Consider the following 19,662-nt stretch of genomic DNA (forward strand, 5'->3'; position numbering starts at 1 on the left):
AGGAGGGGGTTGGAGGAGAGGAGGGGGGTGGAGGAGAGGAGGGGGGTGGAGGAGAGGAGGGGGGTGGAGGAGAGGAGGGGGGAAGGGGGAGAGGAGGGGGGGTGGAGGAGAGAAGGGGGGTGGAGGAGAGGAGGGGGGTGGAGGAGAGGAGGAGGGGGGTGGAGGAGAGGAGGGGGGGGGAGGAGAGGAGGGGAGGGGGGAGGAGGAGAGGAGAGGGGGGGGGGGAGAGGAGAGGGGGAGGGAGGAAGAGAGGGGGAGGGAGGAGAGGAGAGGGGGGGGAGGGGAAGGGGAGGAGAGGAGAGGGGGAGGGGAGGATGAGAGGGGGAGGGGAGGATGAGAGGGGGGGGGGAGAGGGGGAGGGGAGGGGAGAGGGGGGAGGGGGGAGAGGAGGGGGAGGGAGGAGAGGAGAGGAGGGGGGAGGAGGGGAGGGGAGGAGAGGAGGGAGGGGAGGGAGGGAGAGGAGAGGAGAGGGGAGGAGAGAGGGGAGGGAAGGAGAGGGAGGGGAGGAGAGGAGAGGGGAGGGGAGGGGAGGAGAGAGGGGGGAGGGGGAAGGGGAGGGGAGGGGGAAGGGGAGGAGAGGAGGGTGGAGGGAGGGAGGAGAGGGGGGAGGGGAGGAGAGGGGAGGAGAGGAGGGGGGGAGGGAAGGAGAGATGGAGGGGAGGGGAGAGGAGGGGAGGGGAGGAGAGGAGGGGAGGGGAGGAGAGGAGAGGAGAGGGGGGAGGGGAGGAGAGGAGAGGAGAGGGGGGGAGGAGAGGGGGGGAGGGGAGGAGAGGAGGGGAGGGGAGGAGGAGGAGGGGAGGGGAGGAGAGGAGAGGGAGAGGGGGGGAGGGGAGGAGAGTAGGAGGGGGAGGAGGGGGAGGGGGGATGCGGGATGATGCGGGGACGGGGGGGAGAGTGTCGTGGAGGTCGCTGGGGGGCGCGGAGGTGGGTCGGGTTTGCGGGGGCGGGGGTCGGGTCCGGTCCGGAGAGCGGGAGTCAAGTCGGGTCGGGTGGGAGGTGAGCCTTATACACGCAGCCCCAGTGAGGCCATTCGGCGAGGGCTAGGGGCTGCGTGCTTCGGGCCTCTCCCACACAGTTTTGGGCGCCTGGAGCTACTGCACATGCGCGCCCACTGTAGCGCGCATGTGCAGAGGTCCCGGCACTGTTTTCAGCGCAGGGACCTGGCTCCGCCCCCCACAGCTCATGCTGCGCCACGCCCAGCTCCAGAGGACCTGCAGGGAGCCGGAGAATAGGTGAGTTTTTTTTAGGCGCACTTTGTGGCGCAAAAAACGAGCGTCCAGGTCTGGGCTGCGCCGTTTTAGGTGCGGCCCGAAACTTGGGCCCCATGAGGGTAATCTGTGTGTGGAGGCAGAAGATATGGGTATGGTCCTTAATGAATACTTTGCATCTGTTTTCACAAAAGAGAGGGGCGATGCAAACACTGCTATCGAGGAGGAAATGTGTGAAATATTAGATGAAATAAACATAGAGAGAGAGGAGGTATTAAGGGGTTTAGCAGCTTTTGGAAGTGGATAAGTCCCCAGGCCCGGATGAAATGTATCCCAAGCTGTTAAGCGAAGCAAAAGAGGAAATAGCAGAGGCTTTGACCATTATTTTCTAAACCTCTCTGGATTCAGGTGTGGTACCAGAGGACTGCTAATGTGTACCGTTGTTTCAGAAGGGAGAAAGGGATAAATCGAGTAATTACAGGCCAGTCAGCCTAACCTCAGTGGTGGGAAAATTATTAGAAAAAGTACTGAAGAACAGGATAAATCTACATTAAGAAAGACACGGATTAATCAAGGACAGTCAGCACGGATTTATTAAGGGAAGGTCGTGTCTGACTAATGATTGCATTTTTCAAGGAAATAACCCGGAGGGTCAATGAAGGCAGTGTGTATGATGTGTCTATGGATTTTAGCAAAGCTTTTGTTAAGGTCCCACATGGCAGACTGGTCACGAAAGTAAAAGCCCATGGGATCCAGGGCAAAGTGGCAAGTTGGATCCAAAATTCGCTCAGAGGCAGGAAGCAAAAGGTAATGGTTGATGGGTGTTTTTGTGACTGGAAGGATGTTTCCAGTGGGGTTCCGAAGGGCTCAGTACAAGGTCGCTTGCTTTTTGTGGTATACATCAAATGATTTGGATGTAGGGGGTACGATTAAGAAGTTTGCAGATGATACAAAAATCGGCCGTGTGGTTAATAAGGAAGAAGAAAGCTGCGGACTGCAGAAAGATATCAATCAACAGGTCAGGTGGGCAGAACAGTGGCAGATGGAATATAATCTGAAGAAGTGTGAGATAATGCATTTGTGGAGGGCTAACAAGGCAAGGGAATACACATTAAATGGTAGGACACTGAGAAATGTAGTGGAACAAAGGGACCTTGGAGTGCATGTCCACAAATCCCTGAAGGTAGCAGGCCATATAAGATGGTTAAGAAGGCATACGGAATACTTGCCTTTATTAGTCAAGGCATAGAATATAAGAGCAGGGGGGGTTATGCTTGAACTGTTTAAAACACTACCATAAATGAAGATTTATTCTGCCCCTCAGAATTTTCTTCAATAATTTTCCCACCACTGAGGTTAGGCTGACTGGCCTGTAATTACTCGGTCTATCTCTTTCTACCTTTTTAAACAAAGGTACAACGTTAGCAGTCCTCCGGCACCACACTTGTAGCCAAGGAGGATTGGAAAATGATCGTCGGAGCCTTTGCTATTTCCTCTTTTGATTCTCTTAACAGCCTGGGATACACTTAATCTGGGCCGAGAGATTTATCCATTTTCAAAGCTGCTAAACCTCTTAATACTTCCTCTCTCATTATTACAAAATTATTTTTTTTTAAATAAAGGGGCAGTGGAGGACTGGGTGCCAGAGTGGGTTAGACATTGTGACTTGATTTTGGATCCCAAATTTGAAACCAGCCCGGATTGATGGGATGCACGTATCCGCTTCCTCAACGTAAGGGTACTGTGTGAAATGAGCGTGAGCAGACTCATTCAGCTCCCAGTTATTTGGGCCCACAGCACACAATTACCTCCAAACTGACGATGTAAACCAGAAGCATCAGAGAAAGACTGAGAGAAATGGAAAGAAGCATCACTCTCACTACTGAGGATTTCAGCACATAATCCAGGCAGACACTTCAGTGCCATACTGAGGGAGTGCTGCATTGGCAGAGGTGTTGTCCTTTGGGTCAGACTTTAAACTGAGGCCCTGTCTATCTGTTCTAGTGGATATTAAAGATCCTATCCAAAGAAGAACAGGGTGTCCCCACTCAAGCAGCACAGCCAACAGCGTGTAACGCAACTGGGTGCCCATGTTTCTGTTGTCAGATTTTCATCAGACACTGAATTTGGTTTGACACTTGAAGCCTGACCAGAGCAACTCTGCATACTTTTTCATTCAGCTGGTTCTGCAGTCCCTCGACCGTTCGGCTGGTGTTATCCCTCTCTGCTGTCAGGGCCTCCTTCAGCTGCTCCAGCTCGTCCTGCAGTACAATCAACGTGCTCTCCTTCTGATTCACAGCCTCACTTAGTGCTGTCTTTTCTGACATCAGGGATTCGATTGTTGATACCATTACTGTGCTCGTCTAGTAGGGCATGACAAACGGGAAATAAAGTAAGGAAGCATTTTAAACTTTAACGAATATAATACTTTTTTAAAAATTCTTGACATGTATCAATCCCTGTTGATCTCTTTTAAAAGGCCCTTTTCTTTGAAGCATTTTATTTGTTACGTTGCACTGTAATATGTATATCATAATGAAGCAAATTACCTAAATACACTTTAAATTATCCATAACAACTGTGTGACCATTTACCCGGCACGGTAATTACAATTCAGTTTATATTCCTTTGTTAGCTTCTTGCCAAACTTGGTACAAGAGGTAAAATTGGTAAAATATAGAACGTTCTGATGAAAGGTCATAGACCTGAAACGTTAACAGTTTCTTACTAATTAGGAACATACAAAAAGGCGTAGGCCATTCAGTCCCTCAGGCATATTCTGCCAATCAATTAGAACATGGCTGATCTGTATCTTAATTCCATAACCCTTAATGCCCTTGCCTAAAAATCTCTCAATTAATCCCCAATCCATACCAAGTTAGGTGGCGACAGCTGTTGGTCTCGGTGCCCTTTGCTTGGAGGGGAACGTTCAGCCTGACTGCTATACAGTGACTTTGGAAAGTACAGCTGAGACAGAAGATCAGCCATGATCTTATTGAATGGCGGAGCAGGCTCGAAGGGCCGAATGGCCTACTCCTGCTCCTATTTTTTATGTTCTTATGACCCCCAGCCTCAACAGCTTTTAGGGTGAGAGTGTTCCAGATTTCATCTACCCTTTGTGTGAAGAAGTGCTTTTTATCATCACCCCTGAACAGCCTAGCTCTAATTTTAAGGTTATGCCCTCTTGTTCTGAACTGCCCATCAGAGGGAATAGTTTCTCTCTATCTCCCCTATCAATTCCTTTAATTATCTTAAACACCTCGATTAGATCATCTCTTAATCTTCTATACTCAAGGAAACACAAGCCTAGTCTATGGCCTCATAATTTAACCCCTTTAGCCCCATCTACATATGATGACTGACCTGCTGAGTGTTTCCAGGATTTTCTGTTTACATACAAGAATAGAATGGTTAAGTGAATCAATTACTTGGCAAAATTCATAGTTCATTTAACCATTTTTTAATGTATATAGATAATCAGTCAGACAGATATATGAGACAATGTATCCAGGTTACTTTTATGAAACGTCCTTCAGTCAGGTAAATCGGTGAATGAAGCCCATTCCCCTGCCATTACCCCGCACCCCAACCTAAGCAATGCTTCCTTCTCTTTCCACTCCCAAAACAAATAATTGTGTGTTTTTCTCCATCCTGGAGCCTCACACAGCTACAAAAACAAAACCCAACTTCTGTAGGGATCTGAAAGCAAGTTTCAGGCCTGATTCAGCAAACATCACTCACTGTAGAAACTGCTGATGCTTGCAACTGAACCGTCATTTTATCAGCTGGGTGTCCATGTTCGGTTCAGTCACATGAGAATCAGGAGAATGATCTCATGTGGGCTGCTAACACCACTCAGTAAAGGCTGAGGTCACTGTTTCAGAGATCACGTTCCTTCCCGAAACGATTCTCCAACACTGAATTGCTATCTTTTGAACACGATCTGCCTGTTTCTCTTTAAAATGCAGCACCACCGGTTGAAGCTGGAGTTGCTGCACGCAGGAAGCAAGAAGGCTGCCTCCTTTCCATCACTCCTCACATAGCTGACTCCTAGGGTTAGAAATTGTGTCACACCCGTTTGGGGCGCTAACTTTTGTGGGGGTGCAAAAGTATCGCTGGACGATACGCAGTTGATTCTGACGCAAACTTCCGGTTTAGCGCAAAGTCCTGTGCAGTGCTGCTGCTTTCACAGGCTCCTTTCCTCCCTTAAAGGGAAGGGCCAATGCTATTGGATATTTGGAGGCTAAGGATGGGAATGGTCGTCGACATCACCTGCGATACGTGCAGAGTAGCCCCAAGCACTGGGCTGATCAATTGCGGGATCGATAAGATTCAAAAACAGCACACTAGGGTGATAACATTTCGGCCTACCTGATCACCACTGCCTTTAATTACCTCTCCCCAAACGGCCAGCCGAGGTGACAATGCCTCCTGCAGCTATTGTTGTTGACACCCGAGGGGGGGGGGGTCGAAAGGGAATTTTACATCCGGGGCGATAATGGGGAGCTGTGCACCAGATGACATCACAATCTCCAGGGCGCAGGAGATCGAGGCGGTAAGTTTAACCGCCAGCGCTAACCCGCCATAGAAGTTCGCAGGCGTCGGTAATTTTGCTGTGCCCGATCGGTAAGCCATTAGCGCCCTGTTATCACCCCCTGGAGGCGCTAACGCGAGGCGCAAAGGAGGCCAATTTCTCCCTCCTAATCTCCGTATTCTAAGGACAGGGAAACAGGAGAGGGGTCGCCACCTTCAAATGTTCTTGTATATCTCCAAAAGCCCTTGTATATCTCCAAAAGCCCTGTAATACAACGGGAGCAGGTTTAAGGGCAAGCTCCTAATTGAGGAGAGCCATGGAGATTTTAGAGTAACAAAAACAGCCAGAGAAAGTAAGGACACACAGAAGGGCAAGTTCACTGATCCCCATGGAAGAATTAGTGCTAGTGTGCTGTCGCCTTGCATCTGACCCATACTCCCATCAAGTTGGGAGTGGGGGAATTGTTACATTTAACTGTAATTGTTATCAGGGCATTCGACCATGGGGAACATCATATCCAACACTATTCCTCTCCTCACTCAACCCACACACACACGCAAGATTTTCCAGCAGGGATATAGTAATCTGGATCAGCTACCTTGGTCAATGTTGCCCCTTCCTACCCTGGGGTACTGAGGTTGTTTGCAATATCTCAACCTCTACTCCTACTGAGGGCAGGTAACTCAACAAAATAGCACTGAATCGAATCTGGGATCCCCTGACTTGTACGGCCCAGTTCCACAGAGCCAGTGTCTGAATCATTTCACAATGGGTCATTTTGTCCCTGAAGACCACACACTTGGACTAAGCATATGGAGCGAGGAGTTCCTGCCTCCGCCCGCTAATCTCGGAGGGATGTATTTGGAAGCTCACCTGTTGAGAGTCCTCCTGCGAGTGTTTCAGCGACACCACCTCCTCATTCCTGGATTTCAGCTCCTGCTGCAGGGACACCAACACCCGAGTCTGCTCCTGAGCCTAGAGTTACAGGAAAGAGAAATCCATCAGCTCCTCCGACCCATCAAACTGCCTGGGATTTCACGTGTTTTAAAAGACTTGCAAACTCACAGAAAAGACAGACTTTAATCTCAGACAAAACTTCCCTTTTGGACAACTCCCCGATGAAATAATCCATTGCCCACGTGACCAGTGAACACGTGTATTTATTCAACAGTTTTTGGGAACAGGACCATTAAACCTAGAACTCCGAAAGCGACCCCACCCATCCGTCTTCTCACCATATCCCTCAATCCCATCGGTCTCCAAAAACGCATTTAAGTGCTTCTTAAAATATTTATACTCTGCACTTCAATTGGTTGCTTGATAATTTATTCCACAAATCTGGATGCTACTGTTGGTAAATATACTGTTGAAAGTGGCAATGGTCGATACAGATCGGGAAGGAGCCATCTCCAATTCCTGGTCTGTGCTCAGTTTGCTGATCTCACCTAGGGATGTGTTTCACTTCAGTGTCCTGGCCTTGTGCTGCAGGTAAGGTGGGTGGAATCGGGCAGGATTGTTAATCCACATCACTATCCAGCAACCCGTGCCAGAGGTGCCATGGGCTGAGGGCAGGATTGGGTTTGACACTAACCTTCTGCAGTCGAACATCCAGCCAACACTCTGCGTCCAAGCTCACAAATGAGCAACAACTTGCATTTATATAGCGCCTTTAACGTAGCAAAATCTTCCCAGGGTGCTTCACGGGAACGTGAAATTTGACACCGAGCCAGAGGAGGAGAATTTAGGACTTGGTCAAAAAGGTAGGTTTTAAGGAACGTCTTAAAGGAGGAAAGAGGTGGCAAGGGACTGGGGAATGAAGGACAATGGGTGGAACTGTACTCCAGAATGAGGCATCACCTTTAGAGGGATGAGGGGAGGAAAAAGACTTACTAAAAACCCCACAGAAATAATACAAGAGATCCAAGATTAGTCTTGCACTGAGCTGGATTGGAATTAGTACACCAGCTTTCAAGGTTACACTGGTCCTGAGATCAGACGACAGTGGAAAGGAATTTCTCCTGATCCACTGTGATCCGGCCAGCTACTGCACTTACTTTCTGCTGGATATCTTCCTTCAGCCGATGCACGGACTCCTCCAACTCTTTCTTCACCTGTTCCATGTCCTCCTGCGTCTGACGAATCAATGTCATTTGCTTTGTTACCTCCGCGTTCTGTAAAAATTAAGAGCAGGGGCAGCCAGTCAGGGAAATGGGCGGGTAATCCGTCTGCACTTTCAAGTATCACTAGGGCAACCGAACACATTCACAGCTCACTTTGGCCCAGAGACACTCAACAGCAGCTTTCTGCAGGCCTTCAAAGCTTCAGTGTTCATCATTCTCAAGTGGCCTGTGTGAGCTCTTTAACAATCTTGGCCATGCACTCTAAACACCCTCCCTAAACTCTTCCACCTCACCATTTCTCTCCTCATCTTCATGTCTCTTCTCTCCCTTCAATCATTTCCCTGTGAAGTACGCTGGGGAATTTACTAGAATCATACAGCACAGAGGGAGGCATTTGGCCCACCGTGTCTGTGCCGCATCTTTGGAAGATCTATCCAATTAGTTCCACTCCCCTGCTCTTTCCCCATAGCCCTGCAAATATTTCCTTTTCAAGTATGTATATGAGCTTGAGCACAGCGCTGGGAGAACGCAAATGGAGTGGATCGCAAGCAGAGTGGAGTAATTTGGTGAGCACAGGAATTCGGTGGAGATGAGGAAGGCATTTAAAACGTCTAACTGAGAAGGAGGAGTGGAACCACAGAACTCAAGGTCTCTAAGTTAATAGGCACGGGAGCAGACCCGAGGGAGGGCAGAAGGAGCGGCTGGAGATAAAGGTAGGCCTAAAAGCTGAGGCGGGAGAGAGTGCGAGCGTCAGGGAACGAGGTAAGTAACGCCAGCACAAGGGAAGCTGATCGGTGAGTAACTGCCGATTTTCTTTTTCAGTCTCAAGTTTATTTCTGTTAATTAATTAATTGTCTATTAAGTAGAGGCATGGCAGGGCACCTTGGTCCTGTGGAATGTGTATCTTCTGCCATGTGGAAACTCCAGGATGTTTTCTGTGTCCTGGACAATCACATGTGGAGAAAGTGTCGTCAGCTGGAGGAGCTCAAGCTCCAGGCGTCACTGCGGTGCATCCATGAGGCTGAGAGCTACGTGGATAGCATGTTTCAAGAGCTGGGCATCCCGCAGAATTAGAGTGTGCAGGCAGAGAGGGAATGGGTGACCGTCAGATAAGGAGGACCAGGCAGGTAGTGCAGGAATCCCGAGTGCATCTCACTCTCCAATCAGTATTCAGTGAGGGCGATGGTTCCTGTAGGGAGTACATCCAGAGCCAAGTACATGGCACCACGGATGGCTCAGCTGTCCAGGGGGGATGGAAGATCAGGAAAGCAATAGTCATAGAAGATTCAATAGTTAGGGGAACAGATATTTCTGCAGCCATGATTCCAGAATGGTATGTTGCCTCCCTGGTTCCAGGGTCAAGGGTGTCACTGAATGGCAGAACATCCTGAGGGGGGGGGGGGGGGAAGGTGAGCTGCCAGAAGTCGTGGTACATAATCGATATCAACGACATAAGTAGAAAGAGGGACGAGAGACAAATAGCACTCGAGTAAGAAATAGTACGGTATTAGGTGGAGTCAGACTAAGAGAGAATATAAGACAGTCCAAGATAAGTTTACAGTGCATGTGTGTGAATGCATGGTGTGGTAAATAAGATTGGTGAGCTGCAGGCGCAAATAGACACATAGGAATATGATGTTGTGGCGATAACGGAGACCTGGCTCAAAAAAGAGCAGGATTGGGTATTAAATATTCCTGGATATAAGGTGTTCAAGAAAGACAGGGGAGGAAAGAAAGCAGGTGGGGTGACAGTATTGATTAAAGAGAATATTACAGTGCTGGAGAGAGAGAATGTCCTGGAGGGGTCAAGGACAGAATCGATCTGGTTAAAGTTAAGAAATAATTGGTATGGCATTACACTATTAAGTGTATTCAATAGGCCTCCATCTAGTAGGTAAGATATAGAGGAGCAAATTGCAGGGAAATTACAGAGAGGTGCAAGAACTGTAGAGTAGTGATAATGGGGGACTTCAGTTATCCTAATATAGACTGGGATAGTAATAGTGTAAAGGGCAGAGAGGGGGAAGAATTTCTGAAGTGTGTTCAGGAGAACTTTCTTGCTCAGTACGTTTCCAGCCCAATGAAGGAGGAGGTATTGCTGGATCTGGTCCTGGGGAATGAGGTGGGTGAAGTAGAGCAAGTGTCAGTCGGTGAACATCTAGGGAACGGTGATCACAGTATCATAAGGTTTAGACTAGCTATGGAAAAGAACTGGGAGCAATCTAGAGTAAAACATACTTAATTGGAGGAAGGCTAATTTCCATGGGTCGAGAATGGATCTGGCCCGGGTAAATTGGAATCAAAGATTGGCAGGCAAAACTGTAATCGAACAATGGGCTGTCTTTAAAGAGGAAATAGTTCGGGTACAGTCAAGGTACATTCCCACAAGCGGGAAATGCCAAAGCCAGATAGAGAGAAAGATGAAGCATTAAAAGGGGGCGTATAACAGATTGAGAATACAAATGAGAACCAGGCTGAATATAGAAAGTTCAGAGAGGAAGTGAAAAAGGAAATGAGGGGCAAAGAGAGAGTGAGAATAGATTGGCAGCTAACATAAAAAGGAATCCAAAAGTCTTCTATAAATAGTAAACGGTAGTAAGATAAGTGCTGTGGCCGATAGGGACCAAAATGGAGACCTACGCATGGAGGCAGAGGGCACGGCTGAGGTACAAAACGAGTACTTTGCATCTGTCTTTACCAAGGAAGAAAATGCTGCCACAGTTAAATGTGGGACTGATTTCCATATCTCTGGAATCACTGTGTGGGCCACGTCTTCTAATTTTCTGATACTATTCCGGCTCCTGCAATGACTCAGTGGGTCAAAGTACCACATAATGGGAACAGAGCCATTCAGAGCAAGAGGATCACAACCTTGACCCTCAGACTCTCTTATCCCACAGCACAGAGGAGGACTGCTGTCTGCGATAGAGAAGCAGCAGCATAATAGAGACAGACAGAGAACAAGCACCATCCAGGAAGAAAACTAAACCTTGCCATTAGCTTTATCAAGTTAGCTTTCGTTAAACCAGCGAGGGGATCACTGAACCATCGACGGGATCGCTTGAATTATCGACGGGATCGCTTGAATTATCGACGGGATCACTGAATTATCGACGGGATCGCTTGAATTATCAACGGGATCGCTGAACCATCGACGGGATCGCTTGAATTATCGACGGGATCGCTTGAATTATCGACGGGATCGCTTGAATTATCGACGGGATCGCTGAACCATCGACGGGATCGCTGAACCATCGACGGGATCGCTGAACCATCGACGGGATCGCTGAACCATCGACGGGATCGCTGAATTATCGACGGGATCGCTGAACCATCGACGGGATCGCTGAACCATCGACGGGATCGCTGAATTATCGACGGGATCGCTTGAATTATCGACGGGATCGCTGAACCATCGACGGGATCGCTGAACCATCGACGGGATCGCTGAATTATCGACGGGATCACTGAATTATCGACGGGATCATTGAATTAACAATGGGATCACTGAACCATCGACGGGATCGCTGAACCATCGACGGGATCGCTGAATTATCGACGGGATCACTGAATTATCGACGGGATCGCTTGAATTATCGACGGGATCGCTGAACCATCGACGGGATCGCTGAATTATCGACGGGATCGCTGAACCATCGACAGGATCACTGAATTAACAATGGGATCACTGCGTTTCTGAAGATCTCAACAATGGCCCTAAAATGAATGCAGCATTGCCCGAGGTGTTGTACTGATGATGGGCTCATCTTGAATCTGAGTGATACCGAACTACAGGGAAAGCCTCACACCCAAATCAATCACGTGTTCATCACACCAGCTGAAAACAGATGACAGCACAATCTGCTGCACCACTAACCCCATTAGCCCTGAGTAATCCAAATTAATTGAGGCGAGTCTGCTGACGGCTCGGTATATGCGCCACTTGATGTAGTAATGGGTCCTATTGAATGGGAAGGCCCCAGGCTCATTCCTTAATTTATGTTCAATCATCCGCTTTCAACCATGCCAGTACTTAGGATGCTACATTGAACTTCACTGCCCCTGGGCTTGGGGGAGGGGGGAACCTGTTCATTACCCAATAATCCCGAGTGGAACATGTGGACATCAGAGCAGAATCGGTCCAGTCTCGGTCTAAGCTGATGCATCATTCCCGTTCACTGCCAATCTTCAGCATTGTAATGTATGCCCCTGTGAGTATGTTTGCAGGTTGGTTGAGCTGTTGAGTTGGGAGTGGCTTAGCCAGTCACGTAATGCTCACAAGACTCAATAAAACCCCAGCCAGTTGGGTGCGGGGGAGCCACAATGAGGCAGGTGGTTGTGAGCCTGGTGGATGAACTGGTAATGTGTAGTATGATTGTTAAGCCTTTTACTAATAAGCCAACTAGTTCTTAATAACACAGTGTTGCTATGCATTCTTAAGCAAAGAACCCACGAAGAAAATACATTACAGCTATCTAAGCTCAAACTAGAAGAATGACCATGTTGGCAAGCTGCCTCACAACCCTGTCCCTGCAAAGGTCAGCAACTTCAGGAAAGGGAGGGAGAAAACTGGGGAAAAAAATGATTGAACCCAGTTTCAAAGTAGGGAATAATTTTCTGCCCATCATTTATCGACGATAAAGTCTTGCATCTGCATGGACATCTCGTCACACTTTTATTATACCTGGAGTAACATCTGTCACACCTGGAATACATTCTGGTTACTGACAGCACTTAGTAAAAACGTGACTTTAGAAGCATTTCTATCACTCACCTTGCAGCCCTCCCAATGTCAAGCGACAGTCTCCGGCTCCCAGTTGGATCTTGTAATTCCTCCAACCATTTAAGCTCCAATATTATTCCTTTGATTAATTGATTCTGATTATTTAGTTCATTCTTCGACTCGAGGGAATGCTTGCAGTCCTAGCCCAGGCCCCCGACATTATTTATTTAATTCATGATCTATTTAATTTATATGCTTGAATATTTACTTAATTCCTTGGCTCTAATATTGTCTATTTGAATAAATCCTTGCCTGGGATATTGTTCATTTAATTCTCCAGCTCCAATAATATTTATTTAATTCATGGGATGTTATTAACCATATAAATCTATAAAACATCTTGCAATTTCCACCCTTCTTATTGTAACATGTGGTCATGCTTTATTTCAACATTTACAATGTTACCATACACAAACATTTATAATGGTAACTCTCCCATGAAAACTGCTACCCCCGACAACACTTTGTATAGCTTCTGGCCACGAGGACTGTCGAGCAACTCTGACAGCTTTGTGACCCCACATCTCTGTCTGTGGCCTCTGATCCTACCATGATATCAATGACCTATTTTCCTGCCTAATTTAACCTGCTCCTAACTGGGAGATTTGCTTCTAGCAACCTTTCTAAGTTTGAAGACCAGAAATCTTTCCTCAGGGGCACTAGAATTCCTGATACTGTACAATATTAGTGCCTTTGTGAATAAAAGGGCTTGTTTTTTTTTAAGCTAAAGAGCCTTTTTTTTATACTTACATTTACAGTCAGCATCTACCCAAATCACTCATCGCACTCTAACAGTGAATAGGTGATGAAAGCAATGAAAATCAGTTTGTGGCCAGAAGGGCAAGAAGCAGTAACAGTGAAAGTAGCAAGGCAGTATGAATTGACATGTGCCAGTTGCTCCATTCATTGACTGATGTTCTGGTGTGCCTCCAACTCCAGTCATTCATTAATTTGAGCTCACTGTTCTATTAATTGTTAGTATAATGATGCATGCTGCTTTATTAATGTATTGTGCCCACAGCACCATTTATTGATCAATTGTGTGCCCACTGCACCATTAATTAAATCTAGTGCCTACTACACCATCAATTTATTTATGTTGGTGTTGTTTTATGGATCTGATGGTATGCTATTTATTGATAAGCTGGTAAGCTATTTATTGATGTGCAATGGATCTGTTGTTGTGCTATTTATTGATTTTCTATGGTTCATTTTCCAGTTATGATTGTGTCGACGACAAAAAATCGACACATTTTGTTGTAATTCAAGCTTATTCTATTATATTTTTAACCTCTCTATTATCACAGAAACAGCTTCAATGATTACACTTTAGAAATGGCAAGATAAAACTTGAAAATTATACAGGTCTTGACTCCAACATGAGAATTGTAGGGGATCAATGAGTTTATTTAATTAATTGCCTCTGAACACATTAATCAAGGAATCTTACAGCACAGAAAGAGGCCATTTGATCCATTGTGCCTGTGCCAGCTCTTTGAAAGAGCTATCTAATTGGTTCCCTGATCCTTCCCCGTTGCCATGCAAATGTTTGCTTTTCAAGTATATTTCCGATTCCCTTTTGAAAGTAACATTCCAGTGGAGAATATAAAATGGTAGATTTTGGTTCATTGAAAATGAGACCACCTTCTGGCAACTGTGGTCTAGCTCTGAGCAGAGGAGCACGTGTTGGAGAAGCCCAAATTGAAGAAGATGGAGATCAGGACACAGTGAGATTGGACTAAGAAGCTGAGTTAGTGCTTTTTGTATCACAGCTGATAAAGTGCTGTAGTGAGTTGAATGATAAGTTTTCCACACACTTTTTATTTTAAATGCCTGGCCCCTTGTTGATGAAGTGATTCAGCTCTCAGTAACCAATCGGGAATCACATCTTCTCCCATAAACCAGTTACGAATGGGAGCACAACAGCTGCAGGAAGGTATGACTTTTCGTGTATTCTCCGGTAGAAACTGTTCAAAAGGTTGCCAGTTTGTAACATGTATTTAGCAAAATTATTTCCTCAACAATTTACATCTCTATAATGCTCCTTATGTGGGGAGAGAGACATCTCATCACTTTACAGGGCAAAGGACAAAAAGACAGGGGAGGGAGACAGAAATGGGTTGGAGTGTGGGGCAATACATGGTGAAGGAGTCTTTGCAGGGGCCTTTCAAACCACAGGAGGGAGGTGACAAGGCAGAGGTGCTGAGGGACAGAGTTCCAGAGGACAAGGACACACTGGCTGATCATTTCTCATCTCTGTTTCTGCAGCACACCTCCATTCTCTAGCCAAACTGATCCCAGCTGTCCGTTAATCCAGCCCCAAGGGTGTTTGCAAGGTAGGTCCTGGTTACTTGCCTTTCTCTCCTCGTGGGGAACATTTTTTTGTTATTTGTTCATGGGATGTGGGCGTCACTGGCATGGCCAGCATTTATTGCCCATCCCTAATGCCCCCTGGAGAAGGTGGTGGTGAGGCCCACTAGGCCATTTCAGAAGGCAGTTAAGAGTCAACTACATTGCTGTGGGTCCAGAGTCACATGTAGGTCACAGCAGGTAAGGGCAGCAGATTTCCTTCTCTAAAGGACTTTAGTGAACCAGATGGGTTTGCCTGGTGTCCTCTCAGCCCCTCCCATCAAGGTATGTTTGTTGAATAAAGACACACTGAAGCACCAAGATTATCACAGACAGGCAGGACCTTGACGAAGATCATAGAACATTTTATCATCTCACCGGCACTTAAACTTGAGTCAGCAGCATGTTTGAAAGTGCTGGTGTTGTGTCTCTCAGCCCACCCTAGAGAGACGTTAGTTTCCAGTTGGTTACTGTGACAAACTCCAAGCACATCCACCATTAAAACTCAATTTTTCTTGAGTCAGTAGGAGTTTGGTTACACTAACCAGCTAGAAAAATTAATGTACTGCTGAGTAGAAAAAGTAACAGGGAACGTTGTGCTGGAGTGATCTGTCACAGGATGATGCCCACAACAAATCGCTGGCCCCAATTATGGCTCGAATTATGTTTTGCTCTCTCTAAGAGTCCTACTACTGGTAGCCACCAGATGGCGCTGTCTGCCTAGGCTTTGCCTTGAACTGCACATTTACATGTACCCTAGTTTAACCTCTTCAGTTAAAGCAATTGCTGCCCTAGTATTATTAGGGTGAAGTACACGGTTCATCGGAGCTGATGGCCTCACAGGGATGGAACAGGCTTGCTGCTAGAACCTTTCACCAGCTCTGCTTGTTCTTATCTCTACAAGTCAACAGATTCAAATTTCCCATGCTTCAAGTATCTACTCTCACCCGTTACTTCGAATCATTCGAGTACTCTCTCCATAAACTTATCCTCACTATTTGATTGAAGAAAGGCAGAGAGTTTAAAAGGTTAATGCCCGAAAACATCAAGCGGAAGAAAATGCCAATCCAGTTATTCAGTTCATCCCTCACCCAGCCCGTTGGGCCTGCATTCCAGAATCCAGCAAACTGCTCACTCAGCCTCCACAACATCACCCCTGCAGCCTTCCCATTTCAGCTTTGGGCGTTTCTACCCTCTCCTGGTCAGGTACAACTCCAGCACATGTGCTCAGTAGCCGAAGGAACGGCTGAAAGCTGACACAAGCTCTAAAAAAAAGACAAACAGCCCGGAAAATTGCGTATGACGTGAAAGCAGGTAATGACATTGAAAGTGCAATGGGACACAGGCTAATTACAACTTTAACAAGTACAAAAACTCCAGGCTGCAGCAGTGATGGTTTCACAGCTTTCAGGTTCTTGCGCTGGATATTCTCTTGGGTTCAGTGGCACTGGTCATTCCTGCAAGAAGGACTTGATGTTCCTATGATCCGGAGTGCAACGCGTTTCACCAGACCGTCATGGAGAAACCTTACTTTGTGCATAGGCCAGTGGTGTAGAATACATGTAGCTACATGAATTCTCTTCTCTTTATGGAAGCCAGACTAAAATAGCGTGGTGTCGAGATAAGGTACAGCTCCAAACGATCAATTGGTTTATTTATATAAAATACATAAATGAACAGCACAATTTTTAACAAAGTGTTAAACAGCTTAGCCCACTCCCCTGGCACTCTGGGAACCTCTGACTGAGATGGAGGGCTTCATATTCAGAACCCTCAGGTGAATGTCTACCCTTTGATGTGTGAGCAGGAGGCTAATCAACATCTGCCTTAGCCAAGACCTTGGCTGTGGCAACGGAACAGAACAACTGGACCCTCCAAACAGCCAGCTTCTCACAATGGCATAAAATGTGGAAGATTGTATAGAACAATCACACTTTCACCAAGTCTACAGCAAATCACTGCTGTCGATGCGACTTCCAGGCCACAAGCTTTGGGAATTAACCTCCTATAAACTGAATCTGGCATTATAGAATTAACTTAAACATAGAAACAGAGAAAATAGGTGCAGGAGTAGGTCATTCAGCCCTTCAAGTCTGCACCACCATTCAATAAGATCATGGCTGATAATTCACCTCAGTACCCCTTTCCTGCTTTCTCTCCATACCCCTTGATCTGTTTAGCAGTCAGGGCCATATCTAACTCCCTCTTGAATATATCCAACGAACTGGCATCAACAACTCTCTGCGGTAGAGAATTCCACAGGTTAACATCTCTCCAAGTAAAGAAGTTTCTCCTCATCTCGGTCCTAAATGGCTTACCCCTTATCCTTGGACTGTGACCCCTGGTTCTGGACCTCCCCAACATCGGGAACATTCTTCCCGCATCTAACCTGTCTGGTCCCGTCAGAATTTTATATGTTTCTATGAGATCCCCTCTCATTTTTCTAAATTCCAGCAAATACAGGCCCAGTCGATCCAGTCTCTCCTCATATGTCAGTCTAGCCATCCCGTGAATCAGACTGGTGAACTTTCGCTGTACTCCCTCAACAGCAAGAACGTCCTTCCTCAGATTAGGAGACCAAAACTGAACACAATATTCCAGGTGAGGCCTCACCAAGGCCCTGTACATCTGCATTAAGACCTCCCTGCTCCTATACTCAAATCTCCTAGCTATGAAGGCCAACATGCCATTTGCCTTCTTCACCACCTGCTGTACCTGCATGCCAACTTTCAATGACTGATGTACCATGATACCCAGGTCTCGTTGCACCTCCCCTTTTCCTAATCTGCCGCCATTCAGATAATATTCTGCCTTCATGTTTTTGCCACCAAAGTGGATAACCTCACATTTATCCACATTATACTGCATCTGCCATGCATTTTCCCACTCACCTAACCTGTCCAAGTCACCCTGCAGCTTCTTAGCATCCTCCTCACAGCTCACACCGCCACCCAGCTTGGTGTCATCTGCAAACTTGGAGATATTACACTCAATTCTTTCATCTAAATCATTGATGTATATTGTAAGTAGCTGGGGTCCCAGCACTTAGCCCTGCAGCACCCCACTAGTCACTGCCTGCCATTCTGAGAAGGACCCGTTTACCCTTACTCTCTGCTTCCTGTCTGCCAACCAGTTCTCTATCCACATCAATACATTACCCCCAATACCTTGTGCTTTAATTTTGCACACCAATCTCTTGTGTGGGACCTTGTCAAATGCCTTTTGAAAGTCCAAATACACCACATCCACTGGTTCTCCCTTGTCCACTCTACTAGTTAAATCCTTAAAAAATTCTAGAAGATTTGTCAAGCATGATTTCCCTTTCATAAATCCATGCTGACTTGGACCGATCCTGTCACTGCTTTCCAAATGCGCTGCTATTACATCTTTAATAATTGATTCCAACACTTTCCCCACTACTGATGTCAGGCTAACCGGTATATAATTCCCCGTTTTCTCTCTCCCTCCTTTTTTAAAAAGTGGGGTTACATTAGCTACCCTCCATAGGAACTGATCCAGGGTCGTTAAGACTATTGGAAAATGATCACCAATGCATCCACTATTTCTAGGGCCACTTCCTTAAGTATTCTGGGGTGCAGACTATCAGGCCCTGGGGATTTATCTGCCTTCAATCCCATCAATTTCCTTAACACAATTTCCTGACTAATAAGGTTTTCCTTCAGTTCCTCCTTCTCACTTCCCTAGTATTACCAGAAGGTTATATGTGTCTTCCTTTGTGAAGACAGAACCAAAGTATTTGTTCAATTGGTCTGCCATTTCCTTATTCCCCATTATGAATTCACCTGATTCTGACTGCAAGGGACCTACGTTTGTCTTCACTAATTCTTTTCTCTTCACATATCTATAGAAGCTTTTGCAGTCAGTTTTTATGTTCCCAGCAAGCTTCCTGTCATAATCTATTTTCCCCCTCCTAATTCAACCCTTTGTCCTCCTCTGCTGAATTTTAAATTTCTCCCAGTCCTCAGCTTTGTTGCTTTTTCTGACCAATTTATATGCCTCTTCCTTGGATTTAATATTATCCCTAATTTCCCTTGTTAGCCACGGTTGAGCCACCTTCCCAGTTTTATTTTTACTCCAGACAGGGATGTACAATCGCTAAAGTTCATCCAAGTGATCTTTAAATGTTTGCCATTTGCCTATCCACCGTCAACCCTTTAAGTATCATTCGCCAGTCTATTTTAACCAATTCACGTCTCATATCATCGAAGTTACCTTTCCTTAAGTTCAAGACCCTAGTCTCGGAATTAACTGTGTCACTCTCCATCTTAATAAAGAATTGTACCATATTATGGTCACTCTTCCCCAAAGGGCCTTGCACAACAAGATTGCTAATTAGCCCTTTCTCATTACACGTCACCCAGTCTAGGATGGCCTGCTCCCTAGTTGGTTCCTCGACATATTGGTCTAGAAAACCATCCCTTATACACTCCAGGAAATCCTCCTCCACCGTATTACTACCAGTTTGGTTAGCCCAATCTATATGTAGATTAAAGTCGCCCATGATAACTGCTGTACCTTTATTGCACGCATCCCTAATTTCTTGTTTGATGCTGTCCCCAACCTCACTACTACTGTTTGGTGGTCTGTACACAACTCCCACTAGCGTTTTCTGCCCTTTTGTATTCCACATTTCTACCCATACAGATT

At 46.3% G+C, this 19,662-nt stretch overlaps 1 protein-coding gene across 1 annotated transcript in view; it reads right to left on the reverse strand.

The window, feature by feature from the left end:
• Window positions 1–19,662, reverse strand: part of hip1 (huntingtin interacting protein 1) — a 308,542-nt gene that overhangs the window by 42,468 nt on the left and 246,412 nt on the right. Inside the window, exons 16-18 of the mRNA XM_070857288.1 lie at window positions 7,797–7,913; window positions 6,616–6,717; window positions 3,377–3,571 (exon numbers count right to left, since the gene is read on the reverse strand). Of these exons, the coding sequence (XP_070713389.1) occupies window positions 3,377–3,571; window positions 6,616–6,717; window positions 7,797–7,913 (414 nt within the window). The remainder of the gene's footprint in view (window positions 1–3,376; window positions 3,572–6,615; window positions 6,718–7,796; window positions 7,914–19,662) is intronic.

The sequence above is a fragment of the Pristiophorus japonicus genome, chromosome 16, assembly GCF_044704955.1.
Source record: "Pristiophorus japonicus isolate sPriJap1 chromosome 16, sPriJap1.hap1, whole genome shotgun sequence".
Taxonomy (NCBI): Eukaryota; Metazoa; Chordata; class Chondrichthyes; family Pristiophoridae; genus Pristiophorus; species Pristiophorus japonicus.